Here is a 27,475-nt window from a genome sequence, read left to right as displayed (position 1 = left end):
GCGATAGGAGACTCCTTGTCTTGGATACATGTGTTAACTGGCACTGATCACAAAATTGTGGTCGAGATTGTAGCTGGGCTCAAATTAATAAAATGCATTGTATATAGTGTATCTGCGTGTCCTACAGGAAGAATGTCCTAAAAATAACACAACTATCCATAACTCCTCCAATGGACAATCGATTCACCGAGTCTCCCTTATCGCCGCGGCTCACATCTCACCTACATCTACTAGTAGCCATTTCACTATCAACCAGCTGCCAATTGGCCAACACACCTAATGCCCAGAAGGAGCGCTAGACACCTAACTCAGCGAAGAAAAGCAGTGTCATTTGCTGTGGTTTCCTGTAGGGTTAAATAAAAACTGTCATAATAATAAAAACTTTTATTACCCTACAAAATATTTGTTTAGAAATAAATATCACAATGTCAAAATACAAAAGTTCTTAGCTTTTATTTATATGTCAATATACATATATTTGAAACATTGTACTGTTTTCATTATAATATCTTACCAGTTATCTAATGGTTATTGAAATATTACGAAAAATGTGTAAAGTAAAATTATAATCTAAGCAAATTTTTATAGCATGTTTGAAATTCTAGGAATAAATGAAAATTTTGTTTCATTGTCAAAATTCAGATAACATAAACAAACCTAAACCATTCGGTGGACATATTTGTGAAATGGATTTTTTCTATTGAAGTAAAAATATTTTCGTCAATAGAAATAACAGAAAATATTTTTTTAGTGCAAATATTTTACATAATGGTCAAAAATGTTTTACTATATATCGAGTTATGTTTAACTTATAACTAGATTTTTATAATATCCTTAAAGTCATTGTTAATTATTTACGTATACGTTATTATTCATAAAAAGTATTTTTTATCAAACATTTCTATACTATGGAAACAAGTGAAAATTTTCATGCAAAGCTTTGAAATTTCATTTCGTAAAAAATATTAAAATGTCAAAGTAATTTTTTGGTGGTTAATTTATGATTTTGATATCAACTTCTATACTATGTTGTTTTTATGATTATGAAAAAGACATTATTTTGTACAATACTTAATACTAAAATCACATTATACTTATATATGTACATTAAAAATATAATAATAACTTAAGGCAATTTAATAATACATATTTAATGGACCTTAAGTGCACCGTCCTATTCTCGTTAGAATTTATTTGCAGAAGTATTAAGAACCTCGCTAATAATTAACATTTTTATCACAATAATGTTGTATAAAATATTTTATGTCCTTAGAGTTGAGTTCATATTGGATTCCAAATTGTGTGTGGTATTGTATTTTTCGACTATGCCAACTATTGATACGTAAGATCCAGCGAACAAAGCAATGAACGATAACATTATTACCAGGATATTTTTCCATAAAATCCAATTGTATTTTCCCAGACCCCGATTCCAGTTGTGAACTGTGTCTACTATTGCTGGCGTCAAAAGTCCAAGACTTGAGAGGAATACAGCTCCGCTTAAGTTGATGAATAGCTCCAAATCAGGAAAGGCGGCAGCAATAGCAACTGAAAAATATATCTTCTTTGTCAGTATACGATTTATAATATGTAACGTGGATATTGCTAAATTCCTTTTATTACAAGTAATCAGTCCTTAAATATTTATTTTTCTTAGGAATAATACAAATAATCAGAGTAAACATATAAAATTCATTTTAATTAAGGGTAATTTTAAACCTACCTGACCCTACGACAGCGGTAGTTCTGATAGTAATTTGCATGAAGTTGTGGTATTTTATAGAGATCTTAGAGTGCAATTCACGCCAGATCATTTCCATTGGCACGTAGAACTGTAGACTATAAGTAAATAGAATAGCGAGAGCCATCAAGATCTTCGCGCTTTGGGCCAAACTAAAAAAAAATGAACATATAACTTAGTGTATAAAATCCATAAGGTAATAAAATAGAAATTTTTCATATACTTGAGGTCACTCATCGTGATATTATTCAGTACTTAGCTTTATTTCATGAATGAAAAGTGAGAACATTTATATAATATGATTAATGTATATAACTTACATTTCGTCTTGTGGGAGATTTAATGTAACACTTCCGCGTACAGTGTCTCCATACTTGATATATCCAAAGAAACCGACAATACCGTACAAGGAAATTACGATTGTCATGGCGACGTTAAGAACTCCAGGGCATCCCAGAAACTGTTGTGGTTTCGCCATCTCGTTTTCAACTGGCATCACCACTCCGATGCCTTCCATAGCGAAGATAACGGTACTAAAATGTTAGTAATGTCAATTAGTAATGTTAGTAACGGTACTAAAATGTATAAGTTTTAGAATGTTCAATTCACCAGATGTTATAAATTCATATATCTCCTTACAAACCTTAAAAAATATACGATTTTATGATCTCCGCAAAAACAATCTAACATAATGTTTTCAGACGTTTATAAAACGTATTTTGTTTAGTTGGCTAAGATTAATTAAATTCTACATATCGTACCTTATAAATAATGGCCATTGCGTAAAACTAGCAACCATTTGCCTTTCGGCAGGATTGGGCAAATCATCGAATATGTAATACATAGTAATGGCAAAGCAGATCACTAAGAAGATGTTTGCTACAGCAGAAAATGGCACCAGCCATTTCAAATTCCTTATTTGACAGATTAGAACGAGAGGAACAAGGGTCAGCGCACAGTACGCCTCCACGGAGAGTTTGTATTCGGGATAATATTCATCAAGAACCTGAAAAAAGATATAAAAATTTAGAAATGCCTTGTTAAATATTTTTTTAAGTAAGTACGAAAACACTTTAAAAAAAGGAGCTATATAAATTTTATTCTTGTTTTTATAATAAATTAATTCAAACCCGTGTTTAAGCGTATTTCACATAAGGTATAAAAAACAGCAAATGAGTCAAAAGATCAAAAAATCATGTATATTTGAAGTAGTTTTTTATAATTATCGAAACAAAAAGCACCTATTTTTTCTTGCAAAAATTCGGGTTTTTTGAAAACTGCAAATAAATTTTTCATACATATGATTTTTAACATTATTAGAGACAAAATTATACTATTTATGTCATTTCCTTTAATTTCATTTAATATCATCATAAATGTCCTCTATGGTGTTAAACAGTTTTAGCATCTAAGAAGCAATATTTATTATACTAACTAATATTTGTGTACAAGTCATAAAATTTAACGATAAGTACAAGAGGATGTTGTCTGCTTGCGTGTAATGTGCGTTTAACCTATAAACCTTTGTCTAGTCATTACAATATTATTGAGCGTTTCGTTATTTACATCAACCTAATCAATTATTTCTCATATTTATAGCAATGTAAGACAAATAGTGACAATGAGACTTCAAAACGCGATATAATGTATATGAACAATATTGTAGGGTAAACCTTCAAAAGAATATTTAAATGTAACGTTATCCGGACATTTATAAGCTCAAATAAATACACAATTAGGGGCAAATATGCTTTCCTTTTTATAAGAGTAAAAATATTGAATCATTAATTTAGTAATTAAGGTTTTAGCCCTGACTTGATTTACTAATGGCATTTTAATAACTTATATTTGTTCTTTTTTTGTGATTACCGTGTTAATTTTATATTACGTCACTAAATATTTTTATTGATTTTATAACCTTTACCTCTTTAAAGTTCTCAGCGATGAACACAACGTAAACACACAAAGCAGCCAGATAAGTACAAGTTAATGTGTAATCGATGAAAGTTCTGAAAGAATAAAAGATAATTATATATGCTCATTATTTTGTACCTTGAACCAATATAATGAGAATTCTTTTTAATTTTGTGTCTTTATTTCAAAGATCAGAGTAAGGATTGTAAATTCAAAGATTTAATTTTAAACGAAACCTTTGAAACAATTGGTTAACTAATGTTTGCTGAGAGTATTGATGAGTTGTAACAACATTTTATTGATTAATATGTAAGCCTCTTTTTGTGAATAAGAATAACGAAAAATCAAGAGACATTTGCCGTCCATTCCTAGACAATTAATGCGACCGATGCTGCGTGCTACAAACAAAGTTTTGTTCACTGTAAAAATATATATTATGTCCGTAATGATGAAAGATACTTGCCTTGCAAAATTCGCCCAAGGCCTTAGTTTTTTTGGTCCGAATTCGAAAGCCGCTCCGCAGGTCTCCGCGAATCCCATTGACGGCTTTTTCGCTTCCACACATACTTCCTGAGATGTCTTAACCTAAATTTAAAGAGATTGAAAATTGTGTAATATTTATAGTATTCAAATAGGATGTATTTTTTATATTGAAAAACTCACAAGAACATACACGCAGTGCGTACAAATAAAACCAATAATAATCGTTCCAAAAGCTCCAACGGCTAATCCAGCATTTTTGAAAGCTGCCGGCATCGCCAGGATACCAGAGCCAAGTGATGATTTTAATAAATGTACGAGGGAGCCAATAGTTCTGAAAACAAATACAAAATTAAAATGTTATAATTAAATTTTCTTTATCATATAAGGCTTGCTCAAAGCATAAGTGCTTATTAAATGACCTTGGCCTGTAAAGATTTTCTTTATAAATCGTTATAATGTTCCACTTAAGAGTAAAATTACTTAAAAGCATTAGTTTAAGGTAAGCTACCAATTAACGCATTTGACCTTGATCCCCATTCCACATGTAACCCTTGGCTTACAATTCATAATCGACAGAATGCAAACGAACCTGCCTTAAGGGACAAATTATTTTACTAGTACTGTATACATACATTTATAATTACTGTTTTGATAGAGATAAAGAAAGATTACATAAAGATATACTATTTATTAAACTGGCGAACGTTTGATTTATTGTGGAGTATAAATTGAGGTATGTAAACGATCATCTCCAGGTTCAATGCTATTTTCAAGTCATGATTGATAACGAAGATATATGATTACCGCAACCCGAAAATTTCAATTCATTTAACTATTTATTTTTATATAAATTTAATAGTTACTTATTATTGGTAGTGATAGTTTTGTATTTATCAAAATTTTTGTGACAAAATTTACAATGTATTTATTTAAGGCTTCGGAAACATTAAAATTGGTAGGATCAATCAATAATTACAGTTCTAGGTTACACTAAGTGGCAATTTTAAAATGTTCTAGCATATTTTTAATCATACTGTCTATACTTACGAATTTGGATGAGACACTTTTCTGTGTTCAAAAGGATTGTACGCTTTCTCATTAATAACATCTTTTGAACCGAGGCTCAGAGTAGACTGGAATCCAGGATTAGCTGTTAAATTAGCTCTGAAAATCAAAGTATCATTTTCATAAAAAATGTTAAAAGATGTGACATAATTATTTTACATAATAAAATTTTAGTCAACTTCACTATTATTCTTAACAATTAAATTGAAGAAGAGTTAAAAATCGAAAAAAATAAATTTATGAATCGTGGCTTAACAAAAACCTCTGATAAAAAAGAAGAAAGAAAAAAATTCGAATGAATAAAAGAAAATGTTTGTAAAAATTTTTGTTAATATTTTGTTATAATCCCTCTATGAAATTCAAGTGTTAATATTCATCGCTTTAGATTTTTCAAAGCCGTAATCCAGTATTATACAAAACAGTTATACAAATATTTTTACATACCATTTTGGATATGATATATATATGATATTCTGACAAGGTAATAAATCTTTGTTTGAAATGACATTAATATTTTAAAAGTTTACTCACGTCGAGTTGAAGTTGTCTAAAATAATGGTGCCCTTCTTCTCGTCGTGACCCATCTTTGTGAATGTTCTCTGAAATATTAGAAATATTATTAAGTTAACTCATTCATAATGAATGCACAAATTTTGCATATTCATAATGATATCATTAACAATGAAATTATGAAAATAGGAATCTTTATATTCAAAACTATTAATTAATTCTAAATTTATTAATTATTATAACGAAGCAATAATTATCAGACTGTATTAATGCATCAGTAAGTACGTAGCTTATGATTAACGAGGAAATGTCTCCCTTATATTGCATTTGTGTATAATTTACGTGAAGTTTATAAACCTGCTTTAAGGTCAATAAAGGAAAAATAAAAAATAGAAACTAATTATTTTTATTTTGTGGTTGTATTATTCACTCGTGTTGAAATAAACGCAACTGTTCGTCTCTTAACAACAACGAGCCAAGACGAATACGAGGTATATTATCGATGAATGACGGCTACAATAGTTATAACATGAACTACCTTATTTTACCGGTTTCATATTTGAATTGACATGTTTCAAACTATATTTCTTTAAAAAAATTTAAAGAAATGGATTTATTGTTAAAAATATATTACGGTGAACCGAAGAATATTAATATTAATTGACACTCATGCTCTTTTGTGTGGAATTAATTTACTTGTTTTAGGTCTATCCAGCTGTAATTTTGTATTAATAATTTGTGTAAATATAAATTAATGTTTATGTGAGAAACTTCGAACGTTGTAGAATACAAATAGTTTCATTATTTCAATTCATATCATTTATCAAAAAAATATAAAAATTAATCTTAGAGATTGTCATGTGTGCATATTTAAATGAAAATAAGTCTTTCGGATTCTACCCATTTCTTTTTATTATATGTCTACATAATTCCAACTTCTCGGTCTGTATAGCAATCGTGATCACGCTTATCAGTATCCGGTAGTATGCGAAAAACTTAGTTTCATTTGAAAATATAAATTGTCACCAATATTAGAAAACCAGAAGAAGTTTAAAATATGTATTTTGTTTTTTCTAAATTAAAAATGTCCAGTACCAGGTTGAAAATCATCAAATTCAAGTGAAAATATATTTGGGTTCGATTCCAAAGCCTTTTAGGAAGTAAACTTAAATCAGCTTTCTCAAAAAATTAAGTTACTGCGAAAACAATATGATACCAAGTATAGTAGTTAAGATTACGAATTTTAATGAGAACCAGATTTGAAGGTTGACTTCACTCGACCGTGGAGACGTTCCCCCACCTATATAACTTTTAAACAACTTACTAGTTTTCTGCATATTCCTTTGTCATCATAAAATACTAACCACGTGAGTTGATAATAATTCTGGAGCTATATACATGTGTCGAAAAAGTATCTCTTTAGTGATTATCAATATTTTTGGTTACGTTGATAAACATGTTTTTATTCAATATATTTTAAAGTTAGTTTTAAAGTAAAATTATGAACCTTGCTTTTAAATTACTTAGCGAAAAGTAGAAAGAATTTAAAGCTCTTTATTTGGGAAGCAGGAATTTTATAAAATCTTTTGATGCCCAGACAATCCACCCTAAGACCTTATTAGGCGCACTTTAAACGAAAGATTAATCATTCTGTACCATTAAATTATGTGTAATTTAAAAAATCTATTTATTATAATAGACAATTCATAACAGTTTTTTAAAGTACGCTGAATTTGGAATAATGTTTGAGAAAGTTATAAAAAATAATGTTACGCGGATCATATTTTGATAGTAATATTTACCAAACTTTTTTTATTATTTGTTAAATATGTACGACAAATAATGTTTTTGTATGTAATTACGGTGGATTATACGATAATTAATTTTATGAATTTACACATACGTTACAAGATGTAGGATTTTAAATTAAATGGAGTGAGAATAAACAAACAATAATGTTTACGCTTTTTATATTATTAAGGATTATAGTCAGTCGTAAGTCAATATTATTTTTAAGGTTAAAATCCTTGAATGTTTAAAAGTTTCATTGAAGCAATGTCTGAGGAACAAAAACTATATAACGTTACCTCGTTTTCTTTGTCTGGGATTAAGTTTTTTCACTTTTGCTAATTAACAAACCTGGCTTGTTAATTTTTTTGTAACTTCTTCGCTTTTATAAATATTTTGTCATAACTCCTGATCAGAATATTATAAACAAAGGAAACATAAATCTCGCAGACAATTATAAGATTTTATAATTATACGGTATTTGAAATATTTTCAGCTTAATAAAATTCCTTGACACAGTTACATTATTACACTTCACTTTATAGTGGATAAAGATATTAATTTTTATTAATAACCATTGGTTATTTGAATAACAACAACAAAATTAAGCTTTTTTTCAGTCTCGATATTTTTTTGGTCTACATAAACTTACTTTTAGCTCCCAACCGGTTTTAGTATGGCCAATTATAGGTAGCCGAAACACACTAACGAAATTTAAAAGAACTCAACAGTATTGTTAGGATTATGAATTACGTCAGGATTATTATTACGTCTAAATGCCATGATAAGGAATATTTATTGTGTGTCTATAAAAAATCGATTTATGTGACATTTGATATCTAAAGATATGCACATTAATAATGTAAATAAAATATTGAAAAAGGTGAGATTATTTTATTATTCTATTGTCATAATAAAATTATAGGTAATTTTATTTTTATTTAAATTTCTGTAGCTAAGTCAATGCACTAGCCAATTTATCGGCTGTGCAAACAGAACTTGTTAATTACACGTGTACATAATGAGTAATCATAATTTTAAATATTTAGATTTTTATCAAAATAAACACGTAAATATTTATTAAATTATTGCTAACACTTATCTGATGGATGTGCAATTGTTAACAGTAAGAAAATAAAAGTAATTCGGCCTCAGTGAAAATATTTTTTTAAAGTTATAAAACATCCAGTTTAGTAAAATATAAAATTCATATAGAGAATATTAAATTTCAATTACATATAAGTGCTTGGAAATTTTTGTTAGGAATCAATTGTTACATAGTTTAAAAATCTCAAAGCATAGATTTTTATTATAAAACAATACAAGTCTGAATGTAATGTACAATAAGAAACTTAAAACACATGTATATTAGTTATGTCAACTTAATGTGCACGGATCCTCTCACTAGAACCTTAAAAGATCTAAACAGGTTATATGTAAACTCAGCAGAAAATGTTCTGCTATCAACAACATTCCGTCAACGAAAAAGGTACAACACATATTGTGGATTCAATTCAGGTGCACTCACCTAAGGTCATGAGTATAAGGCTCATCTCGGTTCAGGGTCTTTAATGACATTTTTACAACTAAGGTTTCAAGGTTCTACGTTTAAAGGAATCATAATATTTCCTTTAGCTAAATATATGAATGTTAAGTATTTTTTTATTTTCTAAAAGTTTTGTTGTTGATTTATTTAATGTGTAACGATTAAATTAAGAAAGTAGAATGAGCATCAGGTCTTTTTCCTAAAACATTAATGGTTATTAAATTTTTATGCATCAAAGTTAAAAAAGACCATCTATTCATAGTTTTTGTGTAGCTTCTCATTCATCTGGGAACAAAATCTTTGGCAGTAAGAAAGCAAATATTGCATTTGAGTTAGTTTAAAAAAGATCGTACATATACTACGCGTAACTCTTATTGCGTTTTATTATTTTTATGTAATAATAATTTATTCTTTTAGTGTAGCTAGTGTAATGGAAAATCTTATTACTTTTTTCAAAATTACTTTCACTCTGTCCCTGGTATTGGTTCACGGTGTGCATTTTGCATTTGTCAATTTTTTTCAGTTTTGAAGTCTTCGCTAACCTAAATCAACTCGCTGAAACTCACTGTATATAAATTTATTCTTTGTATCAACAAATATAAATCAACGTTTTGTAATTAGTCATATTTAATACTCAAAAGGCAATAACAAAATCACAAGAAGTTTCTATTTAAACGACATTACTAACAGATATTGTGATAAAATAACATACACGGTGTTTTACATATTTCATAGAATTGATAAAGAATTTTGTAAATAAATAGTTACATGGATTTTTTCATCATATAATTCTTAATTTTAGTTCCTTTTAATATAGTGATGGTTATAATGTTGTGATGCTTAAAAAATCTAGGTGTGTCAACCGACGGAGGTCGTCTACGTTTAGTTGCGAGCCGTGTCTCGTCATTATTCAAGGTTCGTGTTTGATTTTGATATCGTTTAGGATTCAATTAACTCGGGCACTATCTACAAAAATGCATTAAGATAAATATTGTAGACGAGAAAACGTCATAACTGTCGCAGTCTCTGACATAAACATAGGTTACTTTTTAAGATATATCCATTATTCTCCTTTGGTTTATTTGAAAAGCTAATTTTAAAAGTGTAAATAAAATGCCGTTTTTATTTGAATGTCATAGTATAATGTCCCGGAGATAAAAAAAGCCACTTAGAAAAGGTCAACCAGATTTAAATAAGATGTGGTCGCATTAAGAGAGTTGGTGCTCTTTATAGGGGATAATAGTGGTACGTTCTGCTATAAATGTTGTATAGTAGTTGTAGGTATATAGAGCGACCAGACAATGTTACGTTCACTATAATTACAACAATTTGACTTTAATTATATATCTAATAATTTCTTCAAATATTTAATCGCTTCAAACTATATTAACATTATATACACTATCAACGAAAAATTCTGAATCGATTATTACCATTAATAGTCTTAAGATTAAAAATTTCGAAAACCTTGAATTTAAACCGTTTATCATAAACAAAATACAAATGCTCCCATAAGTATAGTTGCATTGTGTTTGACGATATAAATGGTTGGCGGCCGCTCCACTTAAGCAATCTTATTAAAGTAACGAAATTGTTTTTTTTTAACAACAAGAACGTCGAGTTCAATGTTACCAAACCCTTTTAAAAGTGTGAAACAATTTAATAATTTTAATAATGTTGAAAAGTTGAATAAACTAACACAATATTATAGGGTGTTAGTGGATATTTTTAACAATTAATGATACAATTACTCCTTCATGTGGTGATATTTGGCGACAAAAGTTATCTGAACGCAAATATAAATATATAAGTATATTTTTAAAACAATTAAAGCATCTCACAAAATAATATCAGGGCATGAATAAAATATTTGTAAAATGAACGTATATTATTACTGTGATAGAGGAAGTGCATGTTATTTGATTTATTGTTTCTTTGACTAACAAATAAATATATATAAATGTTTATTAAAACCAGGAAGGCGCAGACATTGATGGCATTCAGGATATGTTTAAAATAAATCGCATTGCAGTCTTAACAAGTCGATATAATTAACTACTGGAAGCATTATCGGCTTTTGAGCTTACTTTAAAATTACCAGTAATTATATACCAATACTTATAGTTATAGTATTATAATTTTAAAATATATTAAATTAATTTTCGTATATCTAAACTATTTTCCACGTTTGAGCGATAACTGAGATTTAATATTCAGATAGATGATTTATATACTTTCAGATACAATACACAATTTCTCTTGTATGTACTATGTAAATGATTTGCCAATTGAATATTTTAGTCGATCCGATAAATTAATTAGTGAGAAGTACATCTATGTATAGCGTCTATACGAGATACGAATGTGAGATGATGAAAGGGCGGTGAATAAATTTATTTACAAAAATGCAACCATTTTCTTTAATAACTTTACAAGGGTAAATAAATCAGCTGTCAAAATAATACATGAATCATCCTGTTGGAGGTCAAATAATGTATCATTTCTAAATAACGTTCACAGATGTGTCATTACAGGAAATTATACTTTTCGATATAGTTACGTAAGTCGATATAATTAAGGTTTCAACATAGTTTACAAAGTATTTTTTTATAAATTTTATAGGTCATTGATTTCTTGCCGCTGAGTAATATAAACTAAATATCTAACACGGAAACTACCTTTGTTTTGTTTTTTATGTAATTTTATTTTGTTGGAGCCTGATCAATAACATTGACTACAGTTCCTGGTAGAAAATTATGATATCTGCGTATTTTATTCATTATGTGTGAATGCTTATCTTTATATACTCTTTGAGAAACCATTAAGAAATAAACCAATCTTTGTTTCAAATTTCAAAAGCCTTTGACGTTTAATAATTATATTGTGACAATTTTAAAACAACCTGTTTTGTTTGTTTAGTCGCAGCGGATATCTGGTAAATTATTTATATCTGTGAAATAAAAGGAGTAATATATATATATATATTAAGACTGATACGTCGAGTTTGAGACTGCCGTTTGCAAAAGGTTACCAAAATAGATGGTAGCTAGCTATTGTTTTTCTTCATTGGAAAGCGTTATGTTGCCAGAAATTTCAATAGAGAAGTTATATCCGAGTGAATTTAAATTTCTTCTTGGAAATGAAATCAATTGTAGCATTTCTAAATTAGCTTTCAAGTCGTTCTATGATTTCTAGATTTTAGACCTTAGATTATTGAAACAAGTTACAAAGGCCTTGGCTGCTGCACTGAACCGACATTCGCACTGATTGTACTAACTAACTAATAATATATATTTTTTATGAACTCAATGTTTTGTTCTATCTCTTACTATAGTAAGCTGTGATTATCAGTTTCATGACATAGATGACTTTCTTACTATTTCCCTATAACGACTATATAATGCAAGTACTTTTTTTCTTTGTTGTATGACTCAAATTCATAACAAAACAATAGAGAAAGTCTATCTTAAATATATATATCTTGCAACGTTCCACACCTTCGTAACTAGTCATTAGATCTTACGTGCGACATACTTCGCATACCTTACGTTTTGCTTGGTCAGCTATATTGAAATGTCATGTTCATTCCAAAGATCACGTCTGACGTTCATATTCTATTTTATATTAAAATGATAAAAATTTCTTATTAATAAAAAATATCGTAAAATATTTACAAGCGTTAAAATTTTGAAGAAACCCCACTTAGATTTAACAAGAAAATAATAAAGTTTAACCAGTAATTTTGAACTAATTTGTAAATTTGGAAGTGAGGTAGAACGAATTTTAGAATTAATTATAACTCTTGAACGTGATTTTTTTGATAAACCTTTTGTTTTATCAATCAATTAATATTTTTCTCTATAAGTCAAGGGCAAACTTAGTTTATTGTTGTACAAAGTCAAAGTCAAGGTCAAGGACAAACTTAGTTACTCATAAGCCGTATAATATTAAAGTAGGCTAAAAAAAAATAATCGAAAAGAATAAAATATATTTCATTATTTCCATTGATTCTATTTTCAGCATCTTATTTTGATTACAATAACAAAAAATAAGAATATTTTATACGAAAGTATTTTTTTTTTAAAAGAGAACTTGTCCATATAAGAATTAAAATATAATTGGCATGTTTCCTTCAGGTTATCATCTAATGTTTTTGCAAGTTATTTTTTTTTAATGAAATATTTCGTTTATTGAAAAGAAATTAATTGTACAGCATCAAATAGGCTTAAGCTTCGAAAAAGGTTGTCCTGAAAATTTTCATTAATAAGTAATTCTGTTTTTGTTTGCTCTTTATGTAAATTTAATCAATTTTAAATTAAAATATGATTTTATGCATCTAAAAAAATTTTCTACATGTGGAAAGGCACGTTGAAATAGTATTCGTATTTTTAGTTTTGTGTGACGTCATTCTTTCATTATTATTTTAATATATGATAATATTATTTACCTTAAAAGAAGTATGTCAGTTTATCAACAATTACTCAAAAACCGGAATCTATATCATATTGTTGTATTTCTAATACAGCTAACAGTTTAACTAATATTCTTATGAATATACTTTACTTTAAAAATAAATTAATTTTAATTAAATGTACAAATTTGTAAGTAAAATACGAAAGGAGTTAACTTCATTATGAAGTTATGTTTTTCATAGATTAAATAATAAGGTCCTTAATATTAAATGTTTACAAGTTCTTAAGACAATATTTATATATATAAAATACTCAATAAACACATTTCACTAATGTTAAGAGCTTTGACCTATATCATTAAGACGAAAGAATAGCAAAGATTTCAAGGCAAACACCATTTTTATTGAACTAACATTATCTCAGCTATAAATATACATAAATTTTACACCCACATTTATATAATAATTTAAGAAATATATGCAGTTTTCATTAAAATCAAGGACATACACATAAAAACTTTAAGAAGGATAAATTTCATTATAAAATTTGTGTTTTAATTTAATCACATTATATAAAAAGCTATAATAACTTCAGGAACCGAATTAGCTCTGTCTTATCAGTCAAACACATCGCAACAAATTCAGTTTTATCAATCCTTGTGACTTCTTATTGACCTTATTTTGAAAATTATAAATGAAAGATGAACAGTCAGAATTACAATACAAGAAAGTTATAAATTAAATAACAATAATTTAAAAGGGAAATTCAAGATCACATCAATATTTCCAGTGGCAATTAAGTTGTTTACTTTGTCATCGAAGACTATGTGTTGACGAACTATAAACATAATCTCAAATGTTGTTTTTTTAGACTACCTTCAATTAAGTGTTTAGTGGACTCGTTAAAATAATATTGACAATTAGATTGAAAACTATATGTTATCTAAGGACATTATTTTTAGGTCACCTGTAAACACTTCCAATTAGTTTGTTTTATTTCCACTCATGATTCCCTTTTCCGTTGTTTTAAATTTATTTATCTCAAACATTACTTAAGTTTGATACTCACTTTTTAAACGAATTAAATGATAGTCTTATACGTCTCAACTTTAAAATTTATTCATGAACGGTTAGTTTAGGGAACTATAAACATTATACTATTTATATATATATCTCCTGTAATAATTTCAAATTATTACAGGAAATATAATTTTCATCCACTGAACTATGAGTAAGCAATGATATTTATCCGTCATGACGAATTTTACATTACTCAATAAATATTTTATAAATGTACTTTATATTTGACTTTAATATCTTTCACATTAAGTTATTTTATTGAAGGTATCGATTTATTTTATAACTAAAAAATATATTATTAGAAATCAGAGAGATTACGATTCAATACAGTTTTTCGATAATAAATTTTTATGCAAATAAGTATATTTTATGAAAACCATAAATTAGTGAGCGTTTAATATGAATTATAGTAGCTAACGAAATTACGATGATTCATTTCAGCGGCGATCAATTGGCACGTTTTTAATAATACACAATAAATTTTTCATATCCAAATAATGAATTAACAGATATCTGTGGTTTATGCGAGTTTGGATTTCATTAAACCCCGGTGTCGCATCGTATGAGATCTATTTTAGTATTCACTAGACAAACTACTTAATGATTAGAGGTTGCAAAGAATTAAATATTTTGAAACATCTATCGATCTACATATTTTTTGTGTGATCAAATGTTTTGTAAGTGAAACATTTAAAATTATGTCGTATCAAGTTTTAAAACTATTGACAAAGTATTTTGTTATCATAATTTTAATGGTGGTATTTAATCGTAATGTTTACATTTTAAATACATCGAACGATATCATATCCGTGACTTATCCATACAATTTTACAATGTGAATAATAAACAATTTGAGGTTTTTGGGATCGTTACACTCTACAAAGCTTCAGAATTCACTTTTGGATTCCAATTAAAACCATCGCTTTTTTTTATATGCAATGAGATATTTTTATTTTTATTTCTACATTTGGTAACTAACTTACGGCAGAAGTTTCGTCACGTTCACGTGTCGACGCAGCCTTGACGGCAAATGATATACGAGGTTAATGCGACGATTGAACCAGCGGATTGTATAAAGTATTAACTATGAGTACCTTATATAAAAAAATGAATTCTCTCCAAAACAGAAGAAATGTCTATCAATTACATGTGTTTCTTCTAGATTATGTGGCACTTAATACATCGTTAGCCCCTTATATAATATTTATTATAAGAGAAACCGAAATAATTTCAACAAATACTCTGTGATATTACACCGACATAATTGCTCGATACCTATTATTTTCGGATGCTAACATATTGTGATTATTTTTTGCACTCAATATTATTTTTGATATATATAAATTCTTAGACTATTTTTTTTTTGCGATTTGACCTTATTATATGACAATAGATAATGGATTCAAAGGTCCATTGTTTATTACGTAATAAAAGCTTTTCCTTTTATTACCTTGAGGTCATAAATATTGACCACGCAGGCCATGTCGAAATGGGTGAAAGTAACGTAATTCCCTACGTATAGATAAAGAATGGAATTGCGTCATATATTTTAATGTTGTTATTACTTCTTATGTAGTTTTTCATTTCAATTTTTTTTTAATGAAAATTGTAGTTAACAGAATTTAGAATTAAGATTGGGACTTAGTACTAAAACTTTTTTATTCATCATTTCATCGAAATGTTCGGAAAATTATATTATTAGAATAATAAATATTTGTAAAACAGCATACGTACGTGTACGTTTAAGAATAAATAACGCCATTGTCATGAAAATTCATTTTAAGACGGTGAAAAGTCAATATTTCCAAATTGTTAGATCCATATATTTGTCTGGCAAGTGTTAATTTTAACGCAATACAAGGTGTCGTGAGTTCATTATATACATTAATTATTATAAAGTTTAAAATTTTTGAAAACGTTTTATTATTAGACAAGCCCATAACAGCCTTCGAGGTCAGGTCTCTGGTCATTATTCGTGATGACTGTCTCAGACTCTCAGATCTTCATTAGTTAGTAGTTAGTTACTCATCTAGGCAGGCATATAAAGGCATATAAAGGCATATAAATGCATATTTAAAATGCTTTGTTGGATTATAAATTAAAATTCCATGAATAGTTTCATTAAATAAAACAACGGGAGATATTGGTAAGGTTTTTACACTCTTAAAATTAGTCTGTTACGTTTCTATCCCTGGTCTGTACATGCATCGTAATAGTTGGCTGAAAATCTCATTCACTAGGAGTAAGAGATCAATCGGAATTCCAAATTAACCATAACGGCGTTTCGTTAATGAATATTTGCGAATGAGTCACTCATGACTCGACTCTGCATAGAGAACCGTTAGATTAATATTACGCTACATTTACGGTCATTAGGGAGGTTTCAGTACTTCATATTTAACTCAAAATGTCAATTTTGTGTAACACATTAATTAGTAAAACAAAAAAAAATCCGTTTCTTTGTTTTATCTTTACGGTGTATTAAAAACGCGATTATTCTGTACAGTTAAAATATATACATAAATAAGTTATAGTTTCTGTGAGAAGTGTCATTGTATCGTATTATTTTAGTTAGTGTAAATATTTTGATTTTTAAATGGAGCTAATATATAATTATAGTTTAACTGCAAAATATGTATTGGCTATCAAGATAAATTTATATATAAAAAATTTATTACTACAAGAAGCAGTACGAGTACATTATCTGATTCTAGAAACAATTATTGTCACATTAAAAAACACTATATTCCTTTATATCAAGCAAGAATAATTTTTAATGTAATGTATAGACAACCGATTTTAATTTTCAAATCTTGAAATAATTTATTTGAATATTATACAATCTGCGAGCGTTAAATGTGACATTGCTATTGACTTTGACCGAAGGTTTTGTGTTTTGCGATCTTTTACACTTAAATATATAATTTACATTTAAAATATCCTATAATAAATATATATTGTTATGTTAGTAACGTAAACAAAAATAAATCATTAAAATATGTAGAATATTTTGAGAATTAAATATAAGACTCGTATAAAACAACAAAACTATTATGGAAATTGTATTATACTATGTTGTATGTACATATATTATACGAATATATATACTCCTTAAAAGTTTATTATATACATTAATAAATCTTTCAAATGATATTCTTATAAAATAATTAATAAAATAATATCGAACACGAACAAGGGAACGGTGATTTGGTACAGTGTGAACGAGACAAGACGGAACAGCTGTATGGTACAGGTTCAAGGAGGCATTCTTAATTATATTGTACATTAATTTGATATTCATTTCTTATTATAATATTGATTGCTTTGTAATAGGCGATATATTTTGTTCCAAATTTTATTGTTGACATATATTTTTTATATTAAATAAAATAGTTTTTATATTAAATAAATTAGTTATATAAATACATTAATATAAACATGGGTATGTGTATTAACATAAGATTTATTCACCTGGTCATCGTTATTGTCATATTTTATATAATTAAAGACATATTTTAAAATTAATCAATTCATTTGGTTTTTTTTTTAAACCTTTATGTTTTTATAGAATAGAATCTTTATATAAATAGATAATTTATATAAAATAAAATATCTCTAATATTAAATATACTTAATTGGAAATATTTTTTTTTTATATACCCAATTTTTATAATAATTACAGAAATCAATTCAGTTTTGATAATACTGTAAAAATATATATTTATTTTTTAATATTTTTTTTTGGCTTTACATATATGTTTTGTTACAATAATGTATGAAAAACTAGCTAAATATTAAAATATTGTAACACTTACTATTTGGGTCTATTAATAATATTAATAGAATATTTGTAAAAAAAAATGTATCAAATATATTTGTATGTATATACTCACTATTATATAATAATCCGACCACTATATCAACATCACTAACGTTAAGCGTTCCGCGTGCTTCCAACACACCTGGTGATTGTGTACTGTAGGACGTATATTTGCGCGGGCGCAGGACCTTGCGCCATACAGAAATTAGCCAACCTCTTAACGGTGTGATAAGTGTGATGCAGAGATTGAATACAAGCAGATCAAGCGTAGCTTACCATCAACTGGTAAAACTGCTGTAAAGTCAAAACAGTTTTTATTAGAAAATCATAATTTTATTAATAGTTGCTTGTTGTTATAATAATGAGGGTAGATGATAAAAATTGTATAGACTAAAATTTTAATTAAAATATAGACATATTTTAATTCAAATTTATACCTATGTATAATTTTAAGCGGTTTCTTGTATCACTCTAATCTTTCCATATATTCACGATTAAGAGTGTAAACTTACTTATATTTAGTGAGGAATTGTTACATTATTCTAACTCCCGGATGTATAAACTTGACGTCATTTATGGTTCGTTATCTGTTTAATCTAAATGTTTACTTGCAATACAAAACATCGATTTTGTAAAAATTTTGATATTAATTCCAATTTTTTATTACTCGTTATGTTTACTGCTGTTCCATTTGTCCTTGCATTAAATAAAAGTAAAATATTTATATTTTTTTAAATCATATTATTGAATTATAAATCAAATTTAAAAATCCTTACATAAAACTATATTTTTTATATTAATTAGGGTTAAATATAAATCGCTGGTGTGCCCTGTCGCTGACAGATCCGGGGTGCACCAACATAGCGGCCGATGGCTTTCGCAGTGGTTTTAGTGAGTAGGGACCTGACCAGGTCGAGTCTCACACATCCTCTCCGGCCCCACCAAGGCCGGTGAGACGGCTCGTAAAAAGAGTTTCCCTGCGTCATGAAAAAAAAAAAAAGGGTTAAATGTAAATACTTTAAATACTGCATGCTAAAATTATAATAGTCTCTAATTAGATTTTTTACTTAAATGCAATTACGAAAAAAGAGAAAATAAACTAGCACAAAACCTTTTTTTTACATCACAGCTGCATGAATTTTATTTATAAATGAAATAGTCATTATGCAATTACTATTCATAAACAAACATACAAAAGTCCATTGCATCATATCCAAGAAGTGAATTAAAAATACGGTATTAAAGTAAATAAAATTATGTCTTCCAGATATCAACAAAAGATGAGCCCGTAGGTCTAAGCTATAGCTGTTTAAAAACGTAATAAGTGAGTTACGAAGCAAATTCTACTCTATCACTATGGTAATTAAAACCTTTTTTGATTAACGATTATCGCCATCTTTTTTACTACTCATCAGAATTTAATTACATTTATATTAAACGCAATGAAACTTAATTGAATACTTAAGAATGATTATTACGTATAATACGAGTATTTTAAATATTCTCTTGAATTTTATTTTCATCCAAATTAACTCAAATCTGACTCCCACGTCGCACCTAGACGGGCGTATATTCAGGTCATGGTTTCTAGAGTAAGCTTATTATGGTGTGATGTCCGTTAGTATTGTTCGTGTAATCGATTTGATTCTTGATACCGTGCTATGATGTATGGACGTTTGTGAATTACGGTGTATTTTGATGTAAAATCTAATATTAATATATGTATATTAAATAAACAAATGTGTATTAATATGTGACTATTTTTTTCTTATTCACAGCAAAATGTATTATTTGTTCATTTAGTAAATATGTTGTAGTGTTGTATTAATATTGCCTCGAGGTTACATGCAAAAGACTCTGTATGCTTTAACATGATAGAAGAATTTTGTACGTGCAGTATTTCGTATGTCTTATGAGTTTAGGGTGCACCCATGATCGTCAGCCATACAAAGATAGAAATGATAGTAAAATAAAAATTATCATAAAATAGTACAAGATAATTTGATTTTATTTAGTTTTTTTTGTTAACTTTTGAGTAACTTCTGAATTTAATAAATTTATCCCCAAAAATATTTATAATTTTTTATATAAATTTTTGAGAAGCCATTAACATTTATATTATTTGAAGCAATTATTGAAGTTATGACTCTTATAATAAACTAGCTGTTGACTGCAGCTTTGCCCTTGTGTTAAGGCTCTTTTAAGATATTCGTTATCACCCCAAAGATTTTTTTTTGATTTCTCGAAAAGCCTTCCTTCAGTATAAGATTTGATGACAAGAAACTTACCTCAGGACAATGGCTTGGATTCAATTTTTTTTAAAAATCAGCCTTTAGTTTAACGAGTAATAGCGTAATAAAAATTAATCAATCGAAATTATATTTTCCTCCTTTTTAAAGTCGATAAAAAAGTAACCAAACATACTCCTTTTGACTTAACTATCTTCGGGTTATGTTCTAGAGAAGTTGATGTAGTTATCATATATACTTTTATTACTATTAAAGAGCCAGTTGTGTGATATAAAAATAGAGAAGCAAATTTAAACAGTTGAGGACACAATGTCATGCTTGATAATATTATGCAACTAAACTCACCATAAAATTAGAAGTTAACACTTCGATATTCTATAATTTTCATGTGAGTATTTTATGAAAATATGTAGACGTTTGCATACAGAGTATCTCATAATTCAACATTCAACGGAAAATGGGAGGTAGGTGACAGTGTGATATCCTTAAGTAAAATTTAAAAAAATCCATATATTTTTATTCTTATTCTGTAGTTAACTGCTCTATTAATAATAAATATAGTAGACGCCGTGAATAAGAATTATGTTAGTTATACAAAAATTGTAGAATTTAATTGTTTTTTTTTTTTTGTTAAATTATATGACAAAATGCATTTCGATTAGAATAAATCTTACGAAAAAGTAGCTATTGGTAATACTTTATGGCACTCCCATATACATTTTAATGGTACGGCCGTGAAAATTTCAAATTATATTAATTTTTTTGCAAAACCTCTGCGTTGACTTCAACTTAAGTCTTACACCATTTAAACAGGCGTTGGAAAAAGATCCTTGCAAGTGTGTTTTGAGTATATGTATTCAGGAAACACTCGATGGTCTGGGTAGCATTCGGATGTCTATCACTATGTAATCTACTTTCAGCGTGTCAATTGTACTTTCACTCTTCATATAATATCAATTGCATTTCGGCGTACATTTGATGCTGAGTATAAAGATAGCATCATAACCACGCAGAGACAACCACTTCCGAAACACAGTGGCAATGTCGTTAGTATAAGCGTAACTGGAATCCAAGAAAAGCCATTTTTGCTGCAAAATATTATTTCTCGCAAATTGGACGTCTTTCTAAAAATACACTTTTGCAATTATTTTGCAAAAGTTAAATTTAAATTTGATACCCTTACTTTTTACCATTTCGGAATTATGAATAAAGCCGCAAAAGTTTTGAAATGGATTGCCACTAGGGATAGTACTTCTTTGTAGCCATAATTGTCAAAATAATTTGACATACCTTTAAAATAGTCTGAGATTAATCCCAACAACTTCATTTTTTTGCACTGTGTCTAAAAAAAATATACGGCTTTGTAGTTACAGCACATAAAAATAACTCCACATTCGTATTATTTTACGATTTTAAGGGACAGATTCGTATATAAATAAATATAGATATTTTAAATATTTCATTTAAAGTTGTAAGTACTTGCCTTCCCCTATCCAAAAATATATATTTTTTAGTTTCTTGCAATTGGATGATAATAAATGTTTATTTTAATAATGAAACGAATGGTAACATACCCTTTTCAACATTTGAGTAAATGATCCATTTAATTAAAGGGTCCCTATTTTATACTGCAAAGTTTTATGGATGAAGTTAATTTTTTCATTTCATTGACTACATGTTCATTTAATTTTTCGGTTTAGGTATTGCATATGTATGCAGGAAAGAATTGTAGTACAATCATAGCAGATTGACGTGAAGTACCATCCTGTACAGCCTTTTGTCCGACGACTGGAAATTGCTATTGATTTTTCCTTTTGTATTTTTCTTAATGTTATCTAAATCAAGTTTTGTGTGTTAGTAATCACATGCAAGACTTGATTTTCACTTCAAATGTTTATTAAAAATACTGAGGGAAGGATTACAATATTTGTAGGACCCGTCTCGTTTGTTCAAGTGGAAAAAAGTTATATGCTATTCAAACAAAAACTAAATATATTAGGAAATATTCAATCATTAACTTATTATTGGACTATTGTAACATAAGTCGTTTACAATTTAAAATGGTTAACAAGAGGAAATAAGATGACTTAGTATTATTTTCATCTTGGTTGAAGCACTGATGATCTTAAAGTATATCTCGTTACCGTGAGGTTGACTTCATAACGAGAAAGGGTAAAACTAATAAAACTTTAAAAAAATCTCTATCAGCTCACAAAAATTGCCGTCTGAATTAGGTACTGTAAAACAGCAAACATCCGATAATGTAAATAGACATGGGCCGTAGTAACTGCTTGGTATTGAGTGAGCTGTCAGTGCCATTAACTTCCTCCATTGAAATTGATTTTAGTGTTGTAAAAATGAGACGTTAAAGGATTTTTTAATGTTAACGTTGTTTTTAATTACTTTCAATACAACTATGATATAAGTAAAAACATTTAAAAAAGAAGTTAATCAATACCCCCAATTCTGTCAGAATAATCTTTTTTTTAAGCAGTCTGCTTGTAAAATAATTGTTTCGGTTGTATTAAACGCTTCGTTTTGGATATATATAAGATTCGATGAACTCAAACTATTATTTTTATTTCAATCATTAATCAATTAGTAACTTACAAGAATTGCTTATATCTAGAAAAATCTAATTTAGTTTAGTCGGAGACCACCATTTTATCTGTCTTCATTTAAAAGTGTTTAAGATCACAAAATGAGTTACGAATTAGATATGAGACTTAAACATATATTTATATATAATATAATAAGATACATAGAGACACTATAATCATAGGATATTATAATATATAAATAAATATTATATCCCCTTATTATATTGTCCACACATTCGAAGTATTTTCGATTTCATGATTTAAATGAGAAAAAGTAGTTTTACTTCCAGCTACTAGAACCGGTTATTTAAATTTATTATCTAAATATGCCGTTATTTGATAACTAAAGTTTTTGCAAAATTCTTTTGGCATGTGCGTTATCAACTTCGGTACTACAAATTTGACGGCGATTCCGATAGTCAGTAAGAATTAATTTTAGTAAGTGATCTTATTATTATTATTATTATAAAGTAACAATTTTTCAGATTCCACTTTATTTGTAAGCAGATTTTGTCCGAAGGTACACATAAATAAATCAAACATGTTTTACCACATATTGCTTCTAAAACAATGTGAAAAAAATTCTTGTCTGTTCGTCTGTCTAGAAGAAATAAACGAATTTAATTGAATTTTTTCCAGGTAGTATTAAGCTTGAGACTGATCGTAATTAAATGATCGAATAAGTACAAAAGAACTGAAGAATTTCCACCTCTTACATTTATTGAAGTAACAACAAGAGTACAGTCGAGAAAATACAATTTAAGAAAGAAATTTTATTTCATAATAGTTATCCTCTTATTAAATAGCAAGAAAAAATTAAAGGTACAAGCCAAAGTAATTAAAATGTTTTTGGCCTTACCATATTCTATCAATTACTTACCAACTGGGTTTACCTAACATATACATTAAAGATTGCAAGAATTGGTCCCAGTTGGGGAAAAGGTACAGAAATAACTTTGCCTTCGTTACCGGAACTTGAGTCTTTTAAATGTCAATGCATACATACGTAGTAAATTATATCAAGTAACCTTAACATTGTGTTGTGTGTTATTTTACATATAAAATAGTGAATAATGTGTCATATTTATTTTATCTTGTCATACTTGTTAACCAGGACATTTATTTAATTCCATTTTTTTAAAATATATTATACTATAATAAAACGTAATCAGGATAAAATTTGATTATTTCAGCTACTAAAACGACGATAACAACAAACATTTCTTATAATATTAAAATAATTTTTAAATTCACTTTGGGAGATGCTTTGAGTTAAGTACATTTAGCTTTTAATATTACTTTTTGCAATAAAAGAAATCACGCTATAGTGGCTGTTCATCTTACTTAGACTGTTTTATACGTAACATTAAACACTGTTGAAGAACCATCAGATGGTTAAAGATGTCGCTATACGTCTTATAACATTTGTTCACATAACTTTTGCGGTGGTCATAAGAATAGGGATTTAGGTTTAACAGAATAGATAGCTTACTTTGTCCATTGCCTCAATTATACACGAAACTCAGGATGAAGGAAAAAAATAGTCATTATGTATACAAGATATTAAAATAAAATTATTATAAAATTATATTACCAGCATCTATCTTCAATAACTATAATAACACTATTAAGATTAAATACTCTTTAAAAACTATTTTTAATGCAGAACTAAAAAATGGACATGCGAGACATTGTGGTAGAATGCGCACACACTGACATACTTTAGATTTTAAGATTTAGGAGTTCGATTTATTTATTCATTACGTTCAAAATTCCCTAACTATGCATGGCAGAAAGGTGTCGACAACACGCGATTGAGGCTAATTAATTGCAACGTTCATGTTTTAAATATTTATGTCAGGTAACTTATATATAACAAATCGCATAATAAAAATTTAAAATTAGTAAGTCTGTCTGTTCTAAGACTTTTATAAAAATTTTATATGAAAATAAATACTCATACCACTGTAATAATAAATTATAAACTAAAAAATGGAGAATTTACTAATGTCATGTTTATAGATTATATGATAATGTATGGAAAGGAAACTTTTACAGTGGGAATTAAATTCAGATAATCGTAAGGTTAGATATAACATGATGGATCATTAATTTGATAAATTCGGAGGGCAGTGGTTAGTTGCGGGCTGCTCAGGACCAGCACACTTCGCACACTCTGGAAGGAGGGTGTTTCAGTTCAGAAGTGAAGATGATAGGCTAATTTTAAAATATATAGCTAAATAATACAAACTTCAAACGAGAGCAGAACCGCTAGCGTACTGTTGTTTAGTTAGTCGATTTATCATAACCGTGGTAATATTATCGACCATATATAATATATCGACATTTTAAACGTTAACTTATTAACATTGAATTAACATAGCAATTTAAAGGTAATGTCTATTATCAAATAAAAGGGTATAAAAAATTAAGTAAGATCTCATTGCTAGTTTTTTCAGTGAATTATCACGATCACATAATTTTGGCTACTTAGTGTAGTGATATTTTTTTTTAATTTAATTAAGCAAGTTGCAGTTTTTTTAACAAAATTATCCAATTTAAGCGTGGTCTAGTATAATTTTTTTAATTCATGCCATGATCTGATAATAGTTGAGTGTAGGGCTAAAATTGCTAACCTATAATTTAATTTTTGGACGCCACAAAATTTTTTGTAGAATTAATTATTTTAGTCTACATTCAATTATTGAGGAAAATTTCCGCCTGAGTCCTAATTTAGAAGTTTTAAGGTGCGTTGCAACAACTAGTTAGACATTCTAATTCCAACGGCGTAGGTTCGCCCCTACCTTATACAGTACAGGTACAGGGCGAGTTGCGTCGATGGGCTCCCTCATTGTCCCAAAGTCTCCAACCACAGCTGCTGGAGGAAGTGGGTTGTGCGTTGTTTCTATCGAGACCGGAGAACACACCACCGGTTATGGTTCCACCTCGCAATTTGTCCGGGGCGGAAGATGAAATTGAGCATCACGTGCCCGAAGTGACCCGGGTAGAGTTGAGTTGGCTCGCCATCTGCGTATAGGCCAATAATGTTGCTGGACGAGGTGTATAAGATGTGGATGCGATCATGCGCGTGAAGGTCCTCACGGACGCATCAGTCATCCGGGGTTAATTAGTCTTGGCGATGTCACTCGACATCGCCAATGCTTTCAACATTTTGCCCTAGAGTACCATTCAAGAGGCACTGTTGTGTGTGCCATAGTAGGGAGCTAGTCAGGGTGCTGTGCGGTCGCCGCCTTTTGCGAGGCTGTGATGCTCGCAAAGGAGGTGGTAGATAGAGAGAGAGATGCTGCTTTCTTTCTCCCCTCCCGCAGATGGTGGGTTTATACCTGTTGGGGGTAGCGACGAATGTTTTGGCGATACCCGCCCCTCTGACACACGGGTTGGCTTTTAGTTAGTAAGAGTTTGACAGTCCCCTTCGCGCTTCCCTAAGGGCGGAGGGGCTCCATGAGGATTTTCCAACCCGACACCAAAAACAAATCTGAGTACGATGCAAACTGCTATTAAGGTTCCGACTTCTATTCAAACAAATCAAAATTTCTCATGTTTAGCAAATCATCATTTATTTTATCGTTTCAATAAAATAACCTTTAGTAGATAAAGCTGGTGACTGGGTGCGTGGACCGTGAAGTCATTGTAATGTGACCATGGCACAGTTAGCACGATTGTTGACTCATCAGTTGAATAAGGAAATACAAGAAGCAGAAACCTTTGTTTAAAGTTTAAGTCTAGCTGTCCTTGAGTTAAGTCTACAGGATTGTGAGGGGAGCTCCATAATTTGAATGACTTTTTGTCCTTCACCCTATATGCACAACCTTATGCATATATTAGAGCAGAGCAAACCTCTAATAAAAGAAATAGTAAAGTTTTTAGAATTATTAATTATGTTAATTTTAATACTTACAAAATAAGTGCCAAAAATTAAAATGATTTAATATTAATTTTATGGAATTAAACACTCCATCATACGAATATCTTTCTAGATAGTTTATTTAAAGGAGAAAAAGTTATATATGTTTTTTTTTCTTTTAATTTGATTATTAAAGAATATTTTAAAATTACACAAAATAAATATTTCTTTAAATTACAATGGATGGATGATCGCTTATATATTTTTTAATTAAATGGTATTTGCTTGAAAGATATTTTATTTAAATCTTAGTCTGTTTGGCCGTTTGGCCCAAAAGTCATTTGTTAAAAATAATAATAGCTTACCACCTAAGTTATTTGACTGCGGTTTCTGAATGATAGAG

General features: G+C 28.6%; 1 protein-coding gene across 1 annotated transcript; it reads right to left on the bottom strand.

The window, feature by feature from the left end:
- Positions 1–369: 369 nt before the first annotated feature.
- LOC116766578 (proton-coupled amino acid transporter-like protein pathetic) lies at positions 370–18,579 on the bottom strand. Its single transcript, XM_032656482.2, has 10 exons — positions 18,432–18,579; positions 5,735–5,802; positions 5,186–5,302; positions 4,319–4,469; positions 4,119–4,240; positions 3,666–3,750; positions 2,503–2,747; positions 2,062–2,274; positions 1,724–1,893; positions 370–1,548 (listed from the first exon to the last, which is right to left on the bottom strand). Exons 2-10 carry the CDS (start codon positions 5,785–5,787, stop codon positions 1,262–1,264), a joined length of 1,443 nt encoding a protein of 480 aa, XP_032512373.2. The 5' UTR covers positions 5,788–5,802; positions 18,432–18,579; the 3' UTR covers positions 370–1,261.
- Positions 18,580–27,475: the final 8,896 nt, after the last annotated feature.

This window comes from Danaus plexippus, chromosome 15 (genome assembly GCF_018135715.1).
Source record: "Danaus plexippus chromosome 15, MEX_DaPlex, whole genome shotgun sequence".
Taxonomy (NCBI): domain Eukaryota; kingdom Metazoa; phylum Arthropoda; class Insecta; order Lepidoptera; family Nymphalidae; genus Danaus; species Danaus plexippus.
Note: the sequence above shows the minus strand (reverse complement) of the source record. Positions and strands in the feature narration are given on the sequence as shown.

Excerpts from the sequence above, each read along its gene's own strand:
- LOC116766578 (XM_032656482.2), bottom strand. The coding sequence starts at position 5,787 with ATGGGTCACGACGAGAAGAAGGGCACCATTATTTTAGACAACTTCAAC. Across the intron at positions 4,241-4,318 it reads CGCACTGCGTGTATGTTCTT|GTTAAGACATCTCAGGAAGT; the intron begins GTGAGTTTTTCA and ends CTTTAAATTTAG. Across the intron at positions 2,275-2,502 it reads CAATGGCCATTATTTATAAG|TACCGTTATCTTCGCTATGG; the intron begins GTACGATATGTA and ends CTAACATTTTAG.